At 51.7% G+C, this 22,542-nt stretch overlaps 2 protein-coding genes across 10 annotated transcripts in view; one reads left to right on the top strand and one right to left on the bottom strand.

The window, feature by feature from the left end:
* PPIP5K1 (diphosphoinositol pentakisphosphate kinase 1) overlaps positions 1–4,473 on the top strand; it is a 48,635-nt gene extending 44,162 nt beyond the window's left edge. For all 8 annotated transcript variants that reach the window (XM_037394748.1, XM_037394749.1, XM_037394751.1 and 5 more), the window contains 3 exons: positions 681–818; positions 1,250–1,363; positions 2,671–4,473. In XM_037394748.1, the coding sequence (XP_037250645.1) occupies positions 681–818; positions 1,250–1,363; positions 2,671–3,365 (947 nt within the window). In that variant the 3' untranslated portion in view covers positions 3,366–4,473. The remainder of the gene's footprint in view (positions 1–680; positions 819–1,249; positions 1,364–2,670) is intronic.
* A 3,465-nt stretch (positions 4,474–7,938) lies between these two features.
* MAP1A (microtubule associated protein 1A) overlaps positions 7,939–22,542 on the bottom strand; it is a 66,789-nt gene continuing 52,185 nt past the window's right edge. For both annotated transcript variants that reach the window (XM_037395594.1, XM_037395595.1), the window contains 3 exons: positions 13,484–22,340; positions 12,425–12,657; positions 7,939–11,484 (listed from right to left, as the gene is read on the bottom strand). In XM_037395594.1, the coding sequence (XP_037251491.1) occupies positions 11,329–11,484; positions 12,425–12,657; positions 13,484–22,340 (9,246 nt within the window). In that variant the 3' untranslated portion in view covers positions 7,939–11,328. The remainder of the gene's footprint in view (positions 11,485–12,424; positions 12,658–13,483; positions 22,341–22,542) is intronic.

Genomic DNA, 22,542 nt, shown 5'->3' with positions numbered 1-22,542 from the left:
GAGTAGCAAAGAATTTATCGTGAGCAGTTGTGACGCAGCATAGCTCCGAGCAAGTGTCTGTTACACGTTGAGATACCTTTCTGCTAATTCTGGCTTTGCTGGCAGTGATGTCTGTTAAGGGGACAAGTAACTCGGGCTGTGTCCCACCCCTTCCTTGGGATATGGCCTGTCGGGCATACACTGAAGGGTCTTGCTGTGAGAGAGGGAGGTTCTGCTGCTCCCCGCGTCTGTAGCAGTGTGCACCACCGTGCTGGGGGGGGGAGGGCGGACTGTGCGCCATGCGGGGTGTCACTAGCGGTGGGAGCCCTTCTGCGGGAAATTCTGTTGACTTCACTCAAATTCTGTTTGGCTTCTGTAAAGTGTGGGCACCGTGCCAAGTTCTCCATCACAACCATCTATTTTAGCAAAAGGGTCACAGGCTTTGCAGCAAACACGGCTGCTGCTAGACAGGTTTCCTCCTCTTCCCCCTCCTTCTGCGTGTGCCTGGATGCTTGCTTTCAGGTCTGTTATTGCATGTGATTGCCTAGTGGCGATTTTCTTGGCCTCCAAGAGGTGACCTTAGGCCTGAGTGTGCCTGTTGTTTGATTCCCAGACTGCCCAGCTCCTCCAGCCATGAGCGGTCCTGCATGGATTTCGGTTGCTGTTTGCTCTATTCATTTTCTGATTGGGTTTCTTTCCAGGTTTTGAAGGCTGTTCCATGGTTCCCACCATTTATCCCCTGGAGACCCTGCACAACTCCCTCTCTTTGCGACAGGTCAACGAGTTCCTGACGGCTGTGTGCAAGAGTTGCAGCGAATCGCATGTCCAGTCTACTGCAGGTACTGGTGAGGTGGGCTTGGCGCTGGGTAACCAGAGCAGTTGAGGCAGGGAGAACTTTGTCTTTTACGTTACCAGGACAGCTCAGCCCGACAGGGCTGGCAATAAGCACAGTCCCTGAAGCCTGTTCCAGGGTGTTCGAGCCCAGGAGTGAGCTATGGATCCAGCCCAGAGCCACCCTAGGCCGCTTGCTTGAGAGACAAGTAGTGGGTCAGGTCCGTCTGTAGCTGACAAGTACAGTGATGTGGATACAAACTCCAGCTCGGGAAATCTTGGCCTCATATTCCCCGCAGCTGGTGGACAGGCATGGCTCTGGATTTGCACTGTTCCTGAGCTCCTCCCAGAGTGCCTGCTCCTGGCTGCTGGGCTACGAGCCATTCCTTGTTGTCTGTCTGAGTAGTGCTGATCTGCGTGTTTTGTTTTTCTCTCGAAGCTCTGTTTGATTCAATGATTGGCAGCCAGATACCAGGAGACCCCTTTATGTCCCAGCGGATCTTGTCATCATCCTCTTTGCCGTTGCGCCAGCGTTCGGATAAGCCCCCTTGGTGTGAGTGCGCTCCCTTCTTCATCAGGGTGAATGCGATGGTGAGGGAGGGAAGTAAAGGGTGCCAAATGGTGGAGGCCAAGTATTTGTGCTCAGGGGTTCTATGCTCTCCCCTTGGAGGAACAGGAACAGAAGAAGGAAATAGGTAAAAGGGAAAGTAGTCGTGTGCCCCCAGAAAGAACTTCCAAAAAAGATGCTAAAAGGGGCTCTCTGTAGGACTGTATATCACGGGGACATCTGCTGCTGGGTGGAGGCTGTCTCTCCAGACATCCTCTGCTCCGTGTACTGGAACACGGAGGGCCTGAATGCCCTTCATTTTCACTTTAGGTTTTGTGATTCTCCATGACGTGTGGCCAACTCAGTGCTGGCATGTGGAAGTGCCTTCTTACCCTAACCAGCCACGTACGTGCCTCACTCAGAGCTCTGTATGGGACAGCCGAGCATTCAGTTCTTCACTTCAGTGTGTTTCTGCAGCTCCTGGCCTCGCTTGTCACAGCCTCTGCAGAGCTGCTGACTGCTGTTAGTCGCCTTTGCAGACTGACTGGAGCTCGAAGGCGAAAGCGTTGGCCAGCAGTCGCACAGCAAGTGCCTTCACACAAGTCATGCTGCTGCTGAAGGAGCAGTCCTACTCTTCTCCAAGCTGCACAGCCCTTGTGCCAGCAGTAGCGTGTGTTTGTGTAGGCAGCAAGGGCAGGGAACTGATCTGGCTGGAAACAGTTGTTTGATCCTCCTCCCTTTATTGGGCTGGCTCTAATTTAGATCTGTTCTCTAGTTTTGCTCATTGTACAATGTGAGGCAAGAATAAGCGTTAGTGCAGAAGCAATATTGCTTCTTCCAGTGGTGACTCTAGCTCAGCATTGGGGGGTTTTGTGTGTCAGGAACCAAGAGGAGCAACACTGAAGCTGAGTGTGTTCCATAATTAGGAGGGAACAAAAGAAGCTGCTTTTCAGCTCAAAGCCCAGCACCACCCTTCCCATTTTGCTCTGTAATGACAGCAGAACCCACGCTTGGCTGCATGCCGGCATAGCGCTGTGTGACGAGGTGTCCTTGTGGTGTTTGTGTTGGGTTTTCATCAGCTGAGCTGCCAGAAACACACCCAAGAGCAGCTCCACGCCCCGGCCGCGTTGCGTGGCACGTGGGTGACCCTCCCTGCTGATGGTAGTGCTGTGGGACTGCGACATCTCGGGTCTGCCCAGGCTTTGGGCCGGGGGAATACCCGCGAAATGTTGAGAGTTTTGGGAATACCCACGGAATGTTGAAGGTTTTGGGAATACCAGCAAAATGTTGAAGGTTTTTCTTCCTCTTTGCAGACAGCAGTGGCCCCTCCAGCACTGTCTCCAGTGCAGGCCCGTCCTCCCCAACCTCCGTGGACAACTGTGCTCGTTTCAGCTTCACTGAGAAACTTTCCGTCAGTCCCCCGAAAGGCGACGAGCAGCCGAGCAGCCAGTCCCCCGAGCAAGAAGCGGGGCAGCCTCCAGGCGGAGGGCTGGGTGCAGAGGCGGGCACGGCCGGGCTGGCGGTGGCAGAGCCAAGTGCCCCCGAGACCCTGACCTGGAGTAAGGGCCCAGAGCCGGGCAGGGTCCTGGAGCTGTGCAAGAAGGAGCTGGCGGAGAAGGACCCTAACCCAGAGGAGAAGAGCGTGGTGGAGCTGGATGAAGAGGAATCAGCTGGGGAAATGTTAGAGCCAAGTAACACAGGGAACCCAGAGTGTGGCGCAGGGTCTGATACGAGGCTGGCTGGGGAGGGGGTGGCACCGGGTGAGGGGCGCCCGGGGGGAATGACTGGCCTGGATCAGGCGGGGCTGTCCGAGGAGATCTTGGCGCCCTGTGAAGAGGAGCTGCTGGGAGAGGGGTTGGACCCAGAGCACACGGGCAAGGAGCTGCTGGGGGATGGTGCTCGGCCAGGCCAGCTTCTCTCTGGTCACCTGTGCCAGGTGCAGCCACCGCCTCCTGAGGAAGGCGTGGAGGAGCTGCAGCCGCTGTGTCGGGAGGATCAGCAGAACTAGTGGCTCGCGGGCCAGCACACTGCACGTGCTTCTAGCCTGGAGGCAGCCCAGCTTCCTGCACAGCACCTCATGCAGCTGGCTGTCCGCAGCACAGAACAAGCCATGTCCCAAGGCGACAGGACTCTGGGGTGTGGGAGAGTCTGCTCGGCTCCTCCACAAGCCAGCTATCCGCCACTCGGCAAGAGGCAGTGCCCCATCTGCCTTGTTAAACGAACAAGAAATGCAGCCTTGGTGCTGCTGTGGCGCCTCGGTGGAGCAGGGACATGGGGCTGCGTTTGTTCCCAAGGGCTGTATGGCTCGCCGGGACGGCAGTGAGAGGAATGGTACAGCCAAGGCATTTGGGGTGGTGAGTCCAAAGGGGACAGATGCTCCCTTGAGAAATTTTGGCCCGTGGCCTTCAGAGAAAGGCGTTCTGGGCCCAGACTAATTGGATCTGTCATGACCACCAACCTCCTCTCTGTTCCTTCCTTCTTCCTCTCCCAGTTCCCACCACTGGCCACCAAAACCAGGTCCAGAGAGTCCATGGCAGAAAGACTAGGAGGAGCAGAAAGTGTTCTGAGTGAGTGTGGGAAGGAGAGTAATGGAGGGGATCGGGTTCAAGACCGCTGCTTGCAAGAAAACGTCTCTTTGGCGTGGACTTGGACGTTTTCCCGCTGGGCTGGGGCAGGCAGGCAGGAGCCTGGGGGTCCAGCCTGAGAGGTGGGCAGGGAGGACACACACGGGTGTTTTTTTTTTTTCTAGTCCCCAAGGGTCAGGCAGGGTACAGCTCTGAAGTCTTGGTGACAGAAATTAAAAGAAACTGCTATTTGAACAAATCAGGATTATTAGAAACCAGTAAGGAGAAATCTTTATTATATATAAAATGAAAAGTATTTAATGCATATTTATGTAAAAGACTTGTGAGCACAAGCCTGAGGGCAAGATTGATACGGGTGGCCCTGCCGCACCGCGAGTGCAGGCCGGGGCTGTGCCTCCTGCGCCTCCTGTATTTATGGACAAGTCTGCGTGTTCGTCTGTAGCTAGGTTCTGTGTTTTTGTGAAGCTGTGCCCAAAGATTTCCACGCTGTGTTGTGATGATGTGTGTTCACAGTAAATCTATGCTGTGGGTCTGGTGTCTCTGTCTCTGATGCCGACGGGCGCAGCAGGGTGTGCACGTGCCAGAGCTTGCAGGTGCCCGGGACAGTGGCCCTGCCTGTGCCCCAGCGTCCTGAAGGAGGAACCATGGCAGAAGCCACAACCAAAGTGTGTGCGCAGGCACGGGGCTTTGCTCAGGAAGGCCAGATACCTCTATTTTTTTTTTTTTTTTTTTTTACTTCCACAGAAGAACTGGTCATACTGGGCAAAAGGTCCTGGCTTCCCAGGTTCCAGGGTGGTTTGTGGTAGAGTGAAGATGCCAGGGTGACGTGTTTGGCTCCTTTCACTTGGTCCTCACCTTCTCGTCACTTCCCAGTGTGTTTTGGGTACGGTATCCTCCTCCTCATGCTGATAATCCCTGGCTGCCAGCGTGGGTACTTAAGAAAGGTCATGTTTACTTGCACTTGAGATGCAGCAGCCGTACAGCTGCCTGGAGCGCAGCGCTGTGCTGGGAGGAGGCCCCTTCTGCAGGGCTGCTCCGGTGCGGCTGTGCGCCGAGGTCTGGGAGAAGCTGGGAGAAGGGCCCGCTTCGTGCTTGCGTTGGTGTCGGGGACCTGGAGGAACAGGAAGGTCCCTCCGTTCCTGGAGGGAAGGCACTAGGTCCCGCTTGTGCCCCAGGCAATGCCCGCGCCCCAGTCCCGCCGTCGCAGGGTCGGTAGCGCGAGGCACCTGCCGCCAGCCCAGCAGCAGCATCGCTGCCACACACGGGGGCTGTGTCTGCTGCCGGGATTTGCCTGGTTTTGTCATGGAGCGGAGGCTGTGGCCCAGCTGGGCAGGGGGGTTGCCCTGCTGGACCCAGCATTGCCCACTGCCAGCTGTCATTGTGGAGAGGAGCACAAGCGATGGCCCAAGATTGTGGGGTGAGGGCCTGGTTCTCAGGTGCCCTTCATTTTAAAAGAGCTGCTTAATAGCTGCCGCTGTTGATAAGTTTGTGGTCTTTCATGATGCTCTAACGCTTCCAAATGAACACCTGCAGAGTGGGCTGTGAAATGTGAGCACTGACCATCTGCTCTTACGCAGTGCCTTTACCCTGTTTTTCTTGGCTTAGTGGCAGCAGTGAATAATGACAAAGCCCTTTCCGAAGAAGAGAAGGTGGTGTAGGGAAGTGCTGTGAGACACAAAGGAGGAAAAAAAAGGACAGTTGCACAATTTCTGGATACAATGGCAGGAGCCGATGTTTTTGCCTTAATCCTGCCCAAGCCTGTTCTGGCTCCTCAGATCTGTGCTGGTGTGGAAGCCGCTTGCAAATGCCTTTGGGCTGCATAAGCAGCAACAGGCACAAGCGGCTGCTGCGTGGCCCTGTGGCGGGCTGGGTGTAGCCACAAGCTTTGCCTGCAGTCGCTGGGATGGACTTGTCAGATCCCTGGCAGACGCAGCTAAGCAAAACTTTTTTCCCCGAATTGTTGTGACCGTGTGCAATGGGAAAGCCGTACAGAGAAACGGGTCGGGGTCGTGTGGCAGAAGAGGAGGGAACGCCAGCTGTCCGCACCGAGGAGCCGGTGTACAGCGATGCCTCGTGTAGACTGCAGTGTGACAGGTCCCCGTCACGGCACGTGCGAGCAAAGTCCTTGGAGAACCTGTCGGGCTGTACGGCGTATGCAGGCGCTGGGCATCGGCGTGGCAGGTCCGGGCAGCCCCAGCTGCTGAAAGGAGACCGACCTCGGCGTTGCTGCTGCTGCCTCGGAGGCATCTCTGGCGCAGCCGTTTGCAGACACTGAAAGAGCGGGTTAAGGGAGGGCGGTGGCAGCGCCGTGCTGGGACCTGGTTTTGCTGATCTGCTCTGGTTTCTCAGAGCCATGCCACTTCCCCACAGATTACTAACCCTTATCTCCCCGAGTCCTCTGCAGAAGTGATGGACCCGGGGGGTTTCTGTGTGAAAGGCCCGTTCCCCCCGCCCCTGTGCTCCAGGTCTGTTGGCTCCTGTGCCGCCCAGCTGATGCCTGCTCTGTTTGCTGGCCACAGGGGAGCAGCAGGCCCGGGAGCCTGAGGGATTGCCGCTTGCCTTGTTTTTGTTGAGAGAAGTCCGATTTGTCGCTGACCTGTAGTGCTGCCAAAGCCAAGGCTTGCCTTGGAGGTCTGGGCTGATCCAGTTCCTCCTTGCAGATACCTGCCCGTGGATCAGCCGTGATGCTTCTATCCAGGTCTCATGGGCACTTGAAAGCTTCCCAGACTCAGTGTACTCCTGCGCTTTGCTGGAGGAGCATTGCTGCCTCGGGACACAGCTACCTGGCTTACACCACTTCCCTGCACGCCGCCACGTGTGTGCTCTGCTGTGGTAACCTGATTTTGCCTCCCTTCTCCTGCAGAACAGCCTGTAGTAGGTGTGTTCACCACAGCCTGTGTGGTGTATCTCAACAGCTGGCCAGGGAGCTCTGCTCTGCAGGATGGTGCTGAGTAGGTCCTCAGACCCCCAGCACTGTACCCCTATGGGAAATGCACGCGTGGTCCCAGCCTCTCAGTCGGCAGGAGCACGGCCGTGTCTCTGTGCTTGCTTAGCTGCGAAGCAGCTGTGGAAATAGCTCCTGGTTTATGGTGGTGGTTTGCGGTTGCCCCCCCGCCAGCAGCAGCGCCGGGAGCTGCCCCGAGCTCTCGTCCCGTGCTGCTCAGGCTGTGGGACGCTCCGTGGCCGCGGTGGGGAGAGGCGTAGCCCTGTACCTGCTTGCCTTTTCCCTTGCGTTCCGCTGCGCCACGGTGTTGCCTCCCGAGGGCGGCCGGGCAGGAGCGGAGCCGAGCGGGCAGCAGCCTCGCCTGGCAGCTCTCCCGCAGGGGCAGGGCAGAGGGCCGCTCTGCCGCCCCTCTGCCAAGTAGCTACGAGAGCCGAAATAACGGGACTCTCCTTCGCAGCTCGGCAGAGGCGCGGCGGGGCCCACCGCCGCGCTGGGAGCGGGCACCACGTGCTGGCCAAGCCGCGCGCCAGGGCCCTGCTGGAAGTGCCACCGCCTGGCTGGGGGCAGCGGGCGCCCGGCCGAGCACCGGAGATGCTTCCAGCCCCGGGAGCGCCAGCAGAGCTGGTCGGAGCCGCCGTTCCCAAGAAGCGCGGGGACGGGCAGAGGGCCGCCCCGGAGAGCGGTTCAGGAGCCACGAAGAGCTGCAGCGTCAGCAGGACAGGCCGTGCTGGGCTCCATCCCGGGGCATCCAGGGCTGCGTCCCCACCAGGGCTCGAAATGTCATCTGGAGCAGAGGCAGCTGGCACGGTGCATCGCCCTGCTGGGGCCGGGGGGAGGGGTGGGTGTCCCGGGTGGGCTCACGGCCCCTGCAGTGCCTGTCCCTTCCCTGGGGCCGCAGGAAGGGGGGGAATTGGTGGTGGGGAAGCCGGGGCTCACCTGAAGCCATGGCTGGGAGGCAGCTGGCCGGTGCCGGAGGGACGGGATGGCAGCCGCGCCTGGGCCCCCTGCCTGTGTGGACTCACTCAAAGAACAGTTTGAAACCGTTGGAAGTGTTCTTGTTCGCAATTAATGTGGCTTTATTATTAATGTGTTGGGCTCCTCTCTTGACAGCAGTTAGTTACAGAGTGTTTCACATGGAAATGGGCAAAAGGACAGAATTCAAGGAACTAAATTTGAATAGAAACATGATGCTGAAGAAAAGAATCAGGGCTCTGGTCTTAAAACATTTAGCATAGAAGAAGCTAGGAGCACAAGTTGCCATTTCAATACAGTTAAGACGTTCACTTTTTTAATTATAGGTTTAAAATAGTATTTTGTACCTATTACATACAGGAAGATTACGCGTTGTTGCCCACATGCAGAAACAAGCAAAAGCAGAGTTTAACTGTTTCTCTCTATAGTGTTGTGTTACCTCTGGCTCCGGCTGGGTTCGGCTGGCTCCTGCAGGCTAAGCAGGGTCAGAATCTTTACAAATTGGCATTTTTACAAGTCTTTTTTGCCCATAGTTTTTAAGACGGGGGTGGTGGAGGGGAGGGAGGGGGCGAGGACGAGGGGAGGAAGACCAGGAGGGAGAGAAGCTGAAGGCAGAACAGACTGCCACAAAAGGCTTTAAAAAAAATAATAAATAAGTAAAACTGTGGAGCCTTGAGGACAGGGAAGCGAACTGGTGTGGGATAAAGCTGTCCAGGCAGCATTGCTGCGGAGTGCAGGAGCACAGCGCGTGGAGGGCAGGTGTTTGTCCTGGAACACGTGCCAACGGCCGCGCTCCTGCCTGGAGGACGCAGGCACCTTGCAAAGCTTCACTATTACTGCTGTTTAGTCGGAATTGCTTCAAGTTTAAAATTGAGAAAACATTCATGTGTGGGTCTATCTAAAGTTAGTGCATTAGCTTTTACACCTAGCCACGCTTAGGGATCCAGGGAGCCAGTCAATGAGGGTCACGTTTGTTCCTCTGTAGCATCTGGCATCCTGCGCCTGCGTGGCTGGCAGCCAGCCCCGTTGGCAGGCGAGCCAGGCTCTCCCCCAAGCACCGAAGGCAGCCCCCCCCCCCCCCCCCCCAGCAGTGTCCAGGGGAAGCAGGAGCATGGTACTACCTGCAGTTGCTTGCCATAACCAACATTCATGGACGCTGACCCCATCGGGTTACAGAGAATGACATTTATTCTGGCAGACGCACCGTGATTCCATGGTTAAAATGCATACAGCACAGGGCAGGGATTTGCTAAATCCCCCGTAAGCTCACATGCTCCTAACAAGGGCTGTGTAAAAGGGCCGGCTGCTCCTAGGGGAGGGGCTGCGAGCCTCGGGCTTTGTCCTGCAGCTGCTGGGTGTTAGTCACAGCCTCGCAGGTGGCAAGCGGAGAGACCCCTTTCACTGCCAGCATGTTCTCTACCGTCTTTTTAGGTTGTTGTCATAATTTAAATTGCAGCATCTAAGTATTTGTACCGAGAAACCTCTCTACTGACACTAAGAGCACGTGGTGTCCATGTTAACATGTATAAATTAAACTACTAAGTCCACACAAAATGCAGCTTAACATCAAAAAATAAATATATAAATTAAATGCAAAATAAACCCTTTCCCTAGAAACTCCATTTTAGTCCTAGGAGCAGGTTTCTAAGCAGCACGTTCTTTATGTCAGCTGCCAGAAAACTAGCGCTGGGACTGGAGCGTCCCAGGCAAGCACAACGCAGGCTCCCAGGGTGCTTGTTAGGGAGTCGGACCTCGGCACGGGGCCAGGCGCAGCGGGTGACACAGCAGGTGGAAATACCCCCGAGCTGTATGTCAAGCCTTGCAGCATCGCTTTCCATCTCGCCTCGCCTTCCCCAGAGCACACCCTGCTGCCACTCCGTCTTACGGGAGGAGAAGAGCTAGCTTTGTGCTGAGACGCTCTGCAGCACTCAGTGCAGCGAAGGCTCTCGAGTGCTGCAGGCTCGGTGCAGCCGCGTGCTACCACCCCTGGAGCTGCTCTGCCGGCAGGACGGCCAGCCCCACGCCTGCAAAGGTGTTTGCGTGCCGAGGTGGCTCTGCGCGACAGTTCTGCAGCAATGGGGCACTCACGGCGTAGAGCTACGCTTCTGCCGGGTGGCCAGAGTCACCCACCCTGGGCACTACCGCGGGGCTGTGGGCCGCACAGCGAGCACAGCGCGGGTCGGGCAGCACCCCGTCTGCGCTGGCCACCAGAGTCTGCCTGTCCCCGCCACGGCTGTGGGGGAACTAAGAGCAACTGCGCTTACTAAACTGCTTTCCCCGAGTGTTCTTGGGAGGGGGTTCTCTTCCGTCACACCACAGGTTCTATTCCCTGTGTCCTGGACACTTAGGGGGACAACAAAAAGCTTGAACACAGCTAAGAGGCTGGGCCCGCCGGCACACAGGCGGCGAGGAAACTGCTGCTGCCTGCAGAGCGGGCACACTCCAGGACGGCGTGCGGGCTCCTCTGCTGCCTCACCGCAGCCCTCCGGAAAGCCTTTGGTTATGAGGACAGGGAGGTTTCTCGTACATCTTAGGCCGACAGTGGCCAGGGTCGTTGCAGCCCTTCTGCGTCAGAGAGGGCTGTAATTGTGCGTTTGGACACTCCTGTGTGCCTGCTCAGGCAGCGGCCCCTCCGTGCCTCCTGCGGTCACGCTGCTCTTGCGCAGGAGTAGGTTGGCCGCTCTGTGTGCAAAGCTCAAGTTAGCAGGTTAGGAATGTGCTCTTTGTAGCAAAGAAGAACAGGCTGAACCCTCCCCTCCCATCGCTGCCCCACACAAACGTGTCCTTCAGCCCAGCTCCTTGAGCACTGCGAGCAGGTGTTGCAGGATGCCGCAACCAAACGCCTTGGACAGAAACCTGCAGAGCTGGCAGAGGGTGGTCCTGCCTAGCTGGAGTAAGGTCCCCTTGCTCAGACCACCACCTGTGTGTTCAGGATGGGAGATGGAAGAATGACCTTCGCTGTCATGATGCAGTTGGAGGGTTTCACCTTCCCTCATCTTCTAGGTGCATTTTCTTTGCAAATTAGTTTCCTTGTCTGCCCCCCCTGCCCCCCATGCACTGTCTACATGCAGCAGCAGCACTGCAGCCCTCACCAGAAAGATGAGGTTCATGGTGCTACACGTTAAATGGCAAGGCAGCCAGGAAGAGAGTAGAACAAGCTCTCACAGCAGCAAGGCAGCCAAGATAGTCTACAGAAACTGTACAGGCAGCAGAATAAAGCAGGGAAAGTGAAAGTGCCCCTGGCCTGCAACTGCTCTTGCACAAACTCTTAGCTCAGTCCAGAATATTACAGAGCCCTGCACTTCTTTCTCATGGCATCCAGTGCTGAGCTAGATGGATACCCGATTGCCTGACAAATGGGAACCATGTAGAGGACTAAACCAGAGAAGAACTGGACTGTGATTAGATGGTGTCTCTGATGTTGCTTCGGTGATTGGAGAGTCAATGGATGAACGCAAAGTGTGGGAGATTTAGAATTCGATCTTACAGGCTGGAAAAGATTCATCCTGCATCACAACAGTGCTGCTGCTTGCCAGTACCATGATGTTTAGCTCCTGCTGTTTCTCATGGGTCTGTTGGTACCATTCTCGTGTCACCTCAGTATCATGTGTTGGGATCAATGTCACCTGGGAAAAGAAAGCAGCAGGGATGATTGTCTGAGAACAACTGCAGTGACAAACAATGCCCATAGGAGCTGAGGCTAAAATTTCCAATTAATTTTGGAACACTGTACCCTTGGTACTGCTTGTTCCATTTAATGTCTTTCAGATGTCAGGTCCTCTAAGGCAGAGCTAGTGCTTTATTTTATGCAGTGCCAGCACAATGGTGCTCTGAGCTGCCTGCAAACTGGCAGTACCAACACCGTAGTGATGAAAATGGCTGCGGTGCAGGGGACAGCATCGCTCTGTGGAGCTCCAGAGACAGCCTTAGAAAGATCCCTCAGTGTGAACGTGAACAATGCTGAGAGTGTCACTGTCAATGGCCCGACATTAGACTTTGTGTGCCTTTTCACCCAACGTGCAACTTGGGGACCTTGAAATCTGAGGCCGCTTCATCTGAAAGAACATTCACACTGTCCTGTACCTGTCTGCAGAGAGAGCGCCCACCTGGGATGTCCTGCAAACCTGACTAAGGAAGAGCTATGTGTAAGAACACTCTGGTTTAAAAGCACTAATAAAAAGTTGCTATCAGAAAGATCATCAGCAAGCAGGCATAGCAACACATGCCCCTGGGTGTGGGACACTGATGAAAATTCAGTCTGCGATGGTGCTTGTTTTCACGTGAGGATAGGCTTGTCCTGTAGCAGATAAGTAGGACTGTATGATCTCTGAATGCTTCCTCCCCTCAGAAGGATGTGAAAAGACAGAGCTGCTTCCACTCGCACTATTTTGGAGGCCTCCTCCTCCTCCTGGACACAAACTCTTCTAAGACTGCAGAGCAGGGCATGCCCAGTGCCATTTGCCTCCTCTTGGTGTGCTCCCTCTGGCTATGGTGTGATACACCTTCTCCCCAGCACCTGTGACACAAGCAGCATCACACACGCTCCCGGGCATTTCCATGACCTACCTGCAGGTTCTCCCCCCACTGAGACTTCCCCTCCAGGAGCGCATCCAACACCGCACGGCTCGGTTCTCCGTTGGCTGCATCATTCCCACTCACAACATAATACGATGCTCGAACCCGCTTGAAGAACTCCGGATCTGTGTTCTTGCCGCTGCAGTGGTTGGGGATGTAAGCCAAGTCCACATAGACAGGTGGACCCATAGGCACAGGCAAACTGCTCTTAGGACTATTGGAAGCTTTGGAAAAAAGAGAAGAGAGGCTATCAAAACGCTTTTGGAAAGAACAAACACTCAAATTAACGCTGAAGGACTTGAATTCCAGAAAGGTTTTTCTCTGCAGCTGCAGCAACAAAGCGACCTGGGTGTATTTCTGGGCCAGTGCTGTCACAGCTCTGGGGAGGGAAAGGGAGTTCTGCCCTTCTTTGGGGAGGGACTGGAAGGCCTTAGGCTCGGAAGCTTTTCCTGGGGAAGGGAATCAAAAATCTCCATTATTAGCTTTTCCAGAGCTGTCGCTGCAATCAGTATTTAGTCCTAATTTTTGTTGTTTAATAACCTACATTTACTGAAGAAACCCGTTCTGATGGCCTTTATATGGTATCCTCGGGTACTACAGTATTCCTTCTGGAAGCTCCACCCTGGCTTTCTGCCATCCCTGCGAATCACTGCTCTTCCAAGGACTCTTGCTCTTTCCTATCAACCTTTTGTACCTCTTTTCTTCAGTTGCTGCTGCTTATGTTTACAAGATGAGAGATGGTCAAACAAGAGCTGTTGTACTCCACAGTATATATGCATATATATACACACACAGAGCCCATAGGACTGTCCCTTCACAACCTCCTCCTCTCTGTGGAATCACAGAGACCTCTCGCCTTGATCTTTTGTTTTCCTCCTGGCTTTGATCTTTTGAAGTGCTTTGTGAGACAATCTCTCTACCTTATCACTGCTTATAACTTTTTATGACTGACTGGGAAGTCCTGTTCTCTGTTCTGCTACATTCAACTCAGTGCTTTTTCGCTGTGTTGGACCTAAAGAGAAAACGCATGCTTAAGGAAGAATTTCTTACCAGGGTTTGTTTTGATGCCGTTAACAAGGCTCTTGCCAGGGTTGCTGTGACTACTCCGGGATAACTCATCCTCTGTGTGAGGAGGCTGCACCAGTGTGTTACGTGGTTTGGGCTTCTCTCCTCCATCTCTTTCTTTTTTGGCAGTGACAGATTTTGAAGATTTGTCCGATGGCTGTTTCACAGGAGTGGGTGATCGTTTCCCTTTTGCATCTAATTTCCGGGCAGGTGAGGAAGATTTGGGTTTGCTCAAAGGCTTCCTCACACCTTTGTTCTTTTCTTTTATGTCTTTCTTGGAAATTTTATCAGTTCTGCTCATGCTTTGCTCATTTACCAACATATCAGGGTCCACCATGCAAACATCAGGGTGAGGAGGATGGGGATGGGGATCTACCATTGGAACGGGCTGAGGATCATGGCTGGACCTTGAGCTGGCATGGTGGGCATTCCCAACAGCTTTGTCCACTGGGAGGAAATCGGCATCTTCATCCGAGTCCATGTTGGCATCTGCTGTGATGGACGGACATTCTTCTGTCTCAGGCGGGACATCTGAGTCTGACTGGGAGGTTCCAGAATCACTCACTGATGTTGGAGGGGTTTCCTCCACTGTGGCACTTTGCATGGGGCTACTACCAGTGTGGGGTGGTCTTCCCTGCACTGAAGGATGCCCGTCCTCCTGTGAGAGGTCACTATCTTCAGAGAGCTCATGAGGGCTCGGGTTGATGAATGAGGGAGAGAGCTCTCCCTTCCTCTGCTTGTATTCACATGAGGAAAATTTATGTCCACAATCAAAACTGCCTCCTAAATGTGGCTCCATCTCATGGGAAGCATCTCCATGGTCCTCTGTTTTTCCACCCCTCTGCACATCTGGGAAAAAGGGCTGGAAACTGTGTTCAGGGGACACCAGAGAGGAAGGACGGCTCTGCCTCTCTGTGTCCTCTTTGCCTGTGCATGGAGAAAAACTGCTGTCAGAACGAGGACATGGTTTTTCATCTTTTGCCTCTGCTGCACGGTATGTACTTTGGAAAGCTTGCAGACTGGTGCTCACCTCCGTTGGACCATTGGCTGTGGTCTCATCTTCATGCTGCTGATGAGGAAATGATGTCAACACATCAGGGAGAGGCGTCAGTGTCATTAGCTGTTCTGCAAATGGTGCCTTCTGCTCTGGACTGCTTACACAGGGCTGCCGTTGTTTCTCTGCAGAGAATGGTGTGGGCTGCGAGCTCTGGCACTCCTTTCTGCACGGCGAAATGCTGTCCCTCATGCCACTTGCGAATGGAGAACCATGCTCTTCAGCAAACACAGAGTCTTTGGTTTCAGCTGTATGTGTTTTCACAACATTATCTGCAACCTGTGGAGGCACGTCCCAAAGACTCCTGGAACCTGGTTCTGCTCCTGCACCCGTGTATGTGGAAAGCATATGGGAGTAGAAACTTTCTGCTGTAGTCGGTATCACAGGAGTGGTTGCTTCAGACGAAGGTTCCTCTGACAGGCTGGAAGAGTCATCTTTCAGCTGCTGTTGGGGCACAGACTCTCTTTCCACAGCTTTGGAGAACAACTTATCTTCTTCGTATGGACTCAGTGGTGAGAATTTAGTGAAAGATGAGTCAAGGCTGCTGATTTTCTCAGAAACCTCCAAGTACTCATCTTTCTTTCCCTGGTCTGAAAGCAAAGCACAAGGAGTCTTTAGAGGAAGAGAGATATCCCCTAAACGGCTTGCAGAGGTTTGCTCGTGTCTGAACACACTGGGTGTTTCTCTCTTTTCTAGGAAGGAGTATTCAAACCCAGAAGAGCTATCCACCCCTCTGCCCTCTACTGTTGGGTCCTTTTTGTATGCCTCATTCTGTTTTTCAGAAGCAGACTTCAAGCACATGGCTTGCTCTTGGCGCTCTGAGACCACCGCTGCACTTGGGTAATCTGTTACGCAGAAATGTGATTCCTTTGTGGATTTTTCAGCAGCCTCTCTCTTTTGTGAAGAATCGTGTCTTAAATGGCATGTTTCTGAAGCCTGGTCACCTCTGCCTGCGTCTGGCAGGTCACTGTAACCAGCACTGTATGTCCCCACAAGAGCGGCTGACGCAGTCTCCCTTGCGTACTCCTCTTTCCAGCCCAGGTCGGAGGGTGAAGAGGCAGTAGAAGTGGGTGAAATGGAGTCCTGATGCTTGCTGTGCAGAGGGGCTTCCAATACGTGAAACTTGTCCATCGCTGAGATGTGTGCGTAGACAGTACCTGCAGCTTCAACGGGGCTGTGCAGTTTAGACTCTTTTTCAGATTTCTCCTTAGCGCCTTTTTCTAACTCTGAGTCACTCATGCTTTCTTCCCCCTGACCTGCTTTCTCATAGTAGGAATCTTTGGGACTTGGGCTTTCAGATTTCAGGGATGGGGAGCTCTGCTCCTGGCTAGACAAAATAATGTTCTTATCTGGACACGCAGCGTCAATATAGGCAGCTGATTTTTCTTGATAAAACGTGTCAGTCACGTCTGTGGGAGAGGCGAACGCTGTGCTTGCTGACGATGGGTGCAGTTCAGAGTCCAGCTCTTCTGGCAAGGCAGAAGACACCTTCAGTTTTTCCTGTCCTTCAGACATCTGAGCCTTATCTGTTTCAGACAAGGGCAAGTATCTCTCATGGATGTCTGTATAGTCAAAGGTCGAATCTGCTTTATCTTTAGGGGATGCTGGAGATGACAACTCCTTCTCAGCAGAGGTATAAAGGCAGGACTCTTCTTCCTTTGCGGAGACGTGAAAACTTTGACCTTTTTGAGACATCAGCGCTGTTGGTGATACCTTGTCAGTGTGACCTGGGCTGTCTGCACCCTTGGGTGTGAAGGAGGAGGGTCCAACTCCAGACACAATTATCTTCTCATAGATGTCAGCGTACTTGAAGCTTCTTTCATCGGGGTAGGGAGTTGGTTCTCTTTCTTCTTGCTCCTGTCTTGTAGCACTGTCATCACCTCTGGCTCTGCAGAACCCCTCCTCATAGGAATAAGGCTCCGGGGAGCTGCTGGAATAGGTCTCCGGAGGATATGCCACTTGGCCGGCAGAATCCACAGCCTCGGCATGGCCCATGGCAGCGCTGCTTTTTTGACAAGGGCCCGGGCCCAGAGGGGAGTGTGCACGCTGCCCTGACACGGCAGCACTTTCTTCTGGGGACGCTGCTATATATTCATATTCTGCTGGTCTTGTAGATTGCAACAGAGCAGATGCTGCTGCCGTCTGCTCTTTTCTTCCTGCAGAGTCATAAAGACCCTCAGTGGATTTGTAGTCATCCTCTTGCTTTCTATCTGACTTGTATTTACTGTCTATTTCCTGATACAGACCATTGATGTCTGATTTCTTCTCTGTGGTCTTTGATGGGACTTCCTCCTGTAAAAGTGGCTTGTGCTGATCTAATTTGTAAGGCCTTTCTGTTTCTGGTGAGGTGTCAATCTCCTTTTCCAGAGTAGTGGCCGTTACAGACAGGGGAGATGACATCAGTGCTTGGTCTAGTGACTTTGCGTAGATATCTAGGACAGCTTTCTCCTCATCACCTAAGAAGGAGTAATCTTTAGATGTCAACAACAATTCTTGCCTTTCTTTGTTTCCAGTTAATGCTTTGGCCTGATTTTCCTCACCAGAGACACATTGAGAAGACAGAGAGGAACTTTCCATTTCGGTTCTTTCTGGGAGAGTGATGCCAGCAGGAATTACTTCCACTTTCTTTGTTTCTGATATAGGTTTGGCACTCTTCTGTGTATCGTCTTTGTAACCACATGATTCCATCTTTAAACATTCTGCGTCCGCTTGCAGTAGCACAGGTTTGTCTTCAGCCTGATGGAGACCCTCACCCTTCTCACCAGGTGACTGCCCTTCTCTTCCAGTCTCTCTTCCTTCCTGAAGATACCCGTACGCAGAGCCCCACGCTTCATCTTCTGCTCTTCTCCAGGTGAGGCTGCCAGGCACTGCAGGAGACAGGATCTCCTCCTCTCCCATCCTGGGAAGGGATTTTGTTTCATATTCTGGCACCTCATCCAAGAACGTGCTCTCTCTCTCTTTATCATACCTCTGCCGCCTTCCCTGAACAGGGATCTCCTCCACCTCTTCTGGAAACCATACTTTCTTCTCATAACTTAAATCCTTCATGTAAAAGTCTTCCATTTCCGGAGATTTTTCTTCCTGGGCTTCCTTGTACCTGCAAGATTTTATACCTTCAGCAGAAATGGGTGAAGGTGTTTTACCCTCAGTTGGGCTAGATCCTGTGAAGTGTAAGCCCTTCGCATCTGGAGATACTTGCTGGGCGTCCAAGCCTGCAGTCCTTCCCGTAAAAGGGCCCTTTTCTGATGCAGAAAATAGACTGCTGTCATCGGGAGACATTTCTTCAATTGAAGTATCTCTGGGTGATGTGTCTTTAACTGAGCTACTTTCTGGGCAAGGAAAAGATTTTGACACTTCTGTTGCGAGTTCTTTGGCAGAAATTTTCAGTGATTTTTCATACATAGCTGGGCTCTGCTCTGTGAAATCCATGGATTTCACAGCTTCTGAAGGGAACTTGTCAGTAAAGTCAGGCATAGCTTTTTCTTTTACAGGTATCTCTTCTGTGAAACTAAGAGACTTGATGTCTTCTGGAGAAGTCCCTTTAACAAAAAGGTCTGAAGAGATTTCCTTGCTGGGACTCTCAGTGAGAGAAATGGATTTGGTCTCTTCTGGAGAAATGTCTTTAAGGGAAACATGAGATGATTTTTCTTCTTCTGGGGTGTCTCCTGTGAAATACAGCAGTTTTCCTTCTTCAGTAGCCACTCCCTTAATGGAAATATCCGAGGATTTTTCTTTACTTTCTTCTGTAAAAGACAGTGATTTGGCATCATCTGGTGAAGGTTGTGAGGATTTGTCACTTTCAGATCTGCTTTGGCTTGTGAACTGTGGAGGACTCACTTTTCCTGGCGACGTTTCTGTGGTAGAGAATGGCTCAAAGGACAAGTGCTTTGAAAATCCCATTAAACTTTCTGTCATGGTTTTAGTTCCTTGCTCTTTTTCTGGCTCCAGAAACTTATCTGTGCTGGGATGGGGCAGCTCGGGACGCTCCTCCTCCTCCCCTATCACCACTGTGTCCTGCTTGTGGTAGGAGAGCCAGGGCAGCTCCTCCTTCCCCACTGGTTCTTCCTGCACCTCCTCCCTGGGACACACTGGAACGTCACTGGTCAAGTCCAGCTGGTGCTGTACAGATCCAGGCACTTCTTTTTCATGTCTGTATTTAGCTGCAGATACCTCGTCTTCTCTGAGAGGTTCACCCTTGGCTCCCTTCACCGCAAGAGAAGCTTGGCCTTCCAATTTCTTGGCAGCAGCATCTGTTTGTTTTTCAAACAGATCTGAATCTACCGTTTCTAGTTTTTCCTCCACTGGAGACTGGTGGAAGGGTGTGTGTCCTGCACTGGTGGGGCCAGATGGGGTAGGAGAGGCCATTTTGACTGTACTGTCATCAGGACTCATGCATCGTTCTTCAGCCTCTCCAGAGTCAACCTGGGAAAATGGTGTTTCTTCAGTGGATAATGGCAGACCAGAAGTTTGCATCCCTTCCGTGGGAACGCCGATTAACACGTTATCGGGACATTCTTGATGAGCAAACATGGGGGCACTGTAATGCCCTCTGAGTTTCCCAGGCATTTCAATATTTGGAGTCTCGTCTTCTTCTTCCTCTTCCTCTTCTGCCTCTTCATGAAGATCCTTTTTTTGAGCTTCCAGTTTTCTCTCTCCTTCTGCTAATGCATGGAAATCTTCAGGGGGTGGAGATTTAAAATATTTGTCTTCCTCCAAGGATGATGTGGGAGAGATTGTGCCAGCGGAGGGAACGTAGTCGAGACCTTGGGTTGCTTCAGTCCGAGAAGAGGGCATGCTGTTTACTGTGTCTAGAAGTAGAGAGCTTTTCCCAGTCTCTTCTGTTTGGGGTGCTGTTATAGATGCAACGGACTGATCTTCTGCTACTGAAGTTGCAAAAGACGAAAGCTTATCACATTCTGTAATGGAGGTAGCAGAGGATATATGCTCCTCCTCGGCTAGAGGTGCTGCCACAATGTTTGTAGGATAAGCCAGGATTTCAGACTCCTGGCCAGCATAGCCCTTGGCTGAAAGGTCGGCAGCAGGCATGGCCTGTATTCCATGTATTGCTTCAAAAGAGCCTGGGTGATCAGGAACAGAAATGTCATAGGCACTGACATCATACTTCAAGTGTGGGATCCTCTCTTCCTGTTCATCATGTATTTCTTCATCAGAAATAGTCTGCTCTGTTTCTGAGTAGCCTGGGATAGTTTCATCTTGGATATATGAAACATGTTCTGCTGTTGCTCCTGGTGGGACTGGCAGACTGCTCAGATATGATTCTTCCTTTGTTACGTCCTTTCCAATTAACTTGTTTTTCTCACCCATGTCACTAAATTCTTTTTCCTTTTCTGTACTGGTAAATATTTTGTCCCTCCTCTCATCCTGATCATATAAGTCTCTATTCTTTTCCACCTTCTCCTCTGCCTTCATATGCTGTTCTTCCTTTTCTTCCAGTTCTGCCTTTTCTATCACATCTTCTCTCTTTTCCTTCTCACCCTCTTCCTGTGCCTCTGTCCCTGCAATATACTTTTCACCAGTCTTTGTTTCTGCTTCCCACTGTTTTCTGTCCAAAGAGATTTTCTCCTCTTCCTCCTTTTCTTCCTCTTTGAACACTGGTGACCGAGCACCCTTTTCTAAGAGGTCTATCTGTGATGGTACCTGTACTTTGTCTGGAAGGAGCTGAACTTCGTTGTCTTGCTCAGCTTTTCCCTCGCCGTATCTCATGTCATAATTTTCATCTACGGCTCTTCTTTCCTCCTCTGTTTTTTCAGCATGACCTGCTCTCAGTTCTAGCTGATGGACTGCCTTTTCCTCTGCTGGTGATTCTTTTTCTGTATCAGTAGTAGTTATCCCCTGTTCAGGAATATTTGTTTTCAAAATCTGATCTGCTTCAAGGCAACTCTGAACAATCATGTCAGCAGAGTCTTTTATCTCTGTTTCAGGTACTCTCACAACCTTATCACTAACCTCAATATCAGACATTTCTTGAGTCACCTGCAAGGCCCCTTTCTCCTCATGCTTCAGTTCCTCAAAGTCCTTTGTAAGATCTTCTGGCGAAGACAGGACTAACCTCTGTTCAGCTATGGAAGTCTCTCCTGGCTCCACCTGTACAGGTGCCTTCTCCATTGGTGAAGTCTTCAGGTCAGCAGGTACCTCCTTTTCAGGTTTGACTTTGATCTTCTCAGTTTTGAGTCTGCCTGGAACTTTTGCCTTGTATAATGTTTTTCTTACTTCTGGGGTAAATGGTTTTAAGTCTGGTTTAGAAATTTTTTTGGGCTCTGGTTTGGTTTCTTTCTTTTTATCCTCTTTCTTTGAATCTTTTTTTTCCTCTTTCTTTCCATCATCTTTTTTTAAGTCCTTTTTCTCTTTCTTAATCTCTTTCTTTTCTTTGTCTTTCTTCTCCTCTAGTTTGGATACTTTCTCTTTGAGGTGTTTTTTTCCAACCTTGTCTTTTGCCAATTTTCTTTTCTCAGCTTTGAGAGCATCACTTGTTTCTGTCTTTATCTTTTCATGTTTAACAGGTTTCTCAGGGATTTTCTCCGAGTGTTCTTTAACCTTTTTCTCAATTTTAGCATCCTTTACGACTTCTGGTTTTACCTCCTTAATCCCCTCCTCAACTGCCTCTTCTTTCTTAGCTTGCTTTGCCACAGATGGCTTGGGGGAAGATTTAAGACTCTCTTTACTGTCAGTTCTTTGTTTAATTTTGGTCTGCTTCAGCACAGGTGGAGGTATTCCAGATGTGATATCTTTCTGAGTAGCCACTGGGTACCTCAGAAAATCCAAGTGCTTGAGTTTCTCAAGACCTTCCAGTATCTTATTTTGAGGAGCATTTCCAGGAAACAAAACCCTGACAATTTTCTCTGTTGGGCTAGCTGGAAGCCACACCACTAGGGCTGTGATGGATGTGAGATAGGGAACAGAAATTTCACCTTCTTTCCCACTCGCGAGAATTATGCCAGTCTTTGCTTTACTATTACCAGCCCATTTCTGCATTAGAAACTGCATTTCTTTACTGTCCTTGACGGGATTCAGTATATACATGTCCAGCTTACCCACTCCCATTTTGTGGAAAAGGGTGATAGGTTCAATGGTACTGCTCACCACCCTGTAGAGAGGCTCTGATTTAATGCCTAGTCTGTTGAGATACTGCAGTGTCAGACAAGCTTCTTCGATGCTCCTCTTTACTTTCATGGATGATTCAGGCATCTTCAGTTTATCAGGAACATTAAAAAAAACCACCCCTAGCTCAGGGGAAATTAGGTTCTTCATCCAGTCACTGTAGTTGGTAGAGCCCTGGGATTGTTCCTCCTCTTGCTCAGCGACTTTCCTCTGCAGCAGCCCATTGATGCCAGGTAGGTTGTCCGCACCAATGTGGGTGAGCAGGATTGAGTCAATTCTATCCAGGTGCCTTACCAGCTTCCAGAAGCAGGATTTCCTGTCAGAGCCACCATCCACAAGGATGTTAAACCCATTGACAGCAAAGAGAGCAGAATCGCCTCTTCCCCCAGGGAATATGTAGCAGCAGGGTTTAGAAAGCTTCAGAAAGCCCCCTGACGTGGGTGGCTCCAGGAGATCAAACGGAGACGGCACGTCAACTGTCTCGGAGACATATTCTGCAAACTCAGACACCCCATCCATTTCTGGCAGAACTGGATCGGGATTCAGTTTCAGATTAATAATTTCTTGAAATCGAGGATGCCCAAGGTTGCTCCAGTCTCCTTCTCCCAAGCACGACACAGTAAGGGAGGCCTTGATATCTGAATCAATGTTGCTAAGAATCTGGGTGACCTAATGAGACAAGCACAGACAAATAAAGGTCAAACAGAGCTCTGAGACCAATTCAGCACTTAAAAAAAAAAAAAAAGCCAGTTAATGCAGAAATACTGAAATCACAGGGAGCACTTTACTGACAGGGAACACTGTGGGTAGATTAAACAGTCCAAAAGCCCACTGCAAATAGATGCACGGGGCCACATTCTGCTCTATTTTG

Source organism: Falco rusticolus, chromosome 7 (assembly GCF_015220075.1).
Source record: "Falco rusticolus isolate bFalRus1 chromosome 7, bFalRus1.pri, whole genome shotgun sequence".
In the NCBI taxonomy this organism is placed as follows: domain Eukaryota; kingdom Metazoa; phylum Chordata; class Aves; order Falconiformes; family Falconidae; genus Falco; species Falco rusticolus.
The sequence above is the reverse complement of the archived record's forward strand: the minus strand, read 5'-3'. Positions and strand labels throughout refer to the sequence as shown.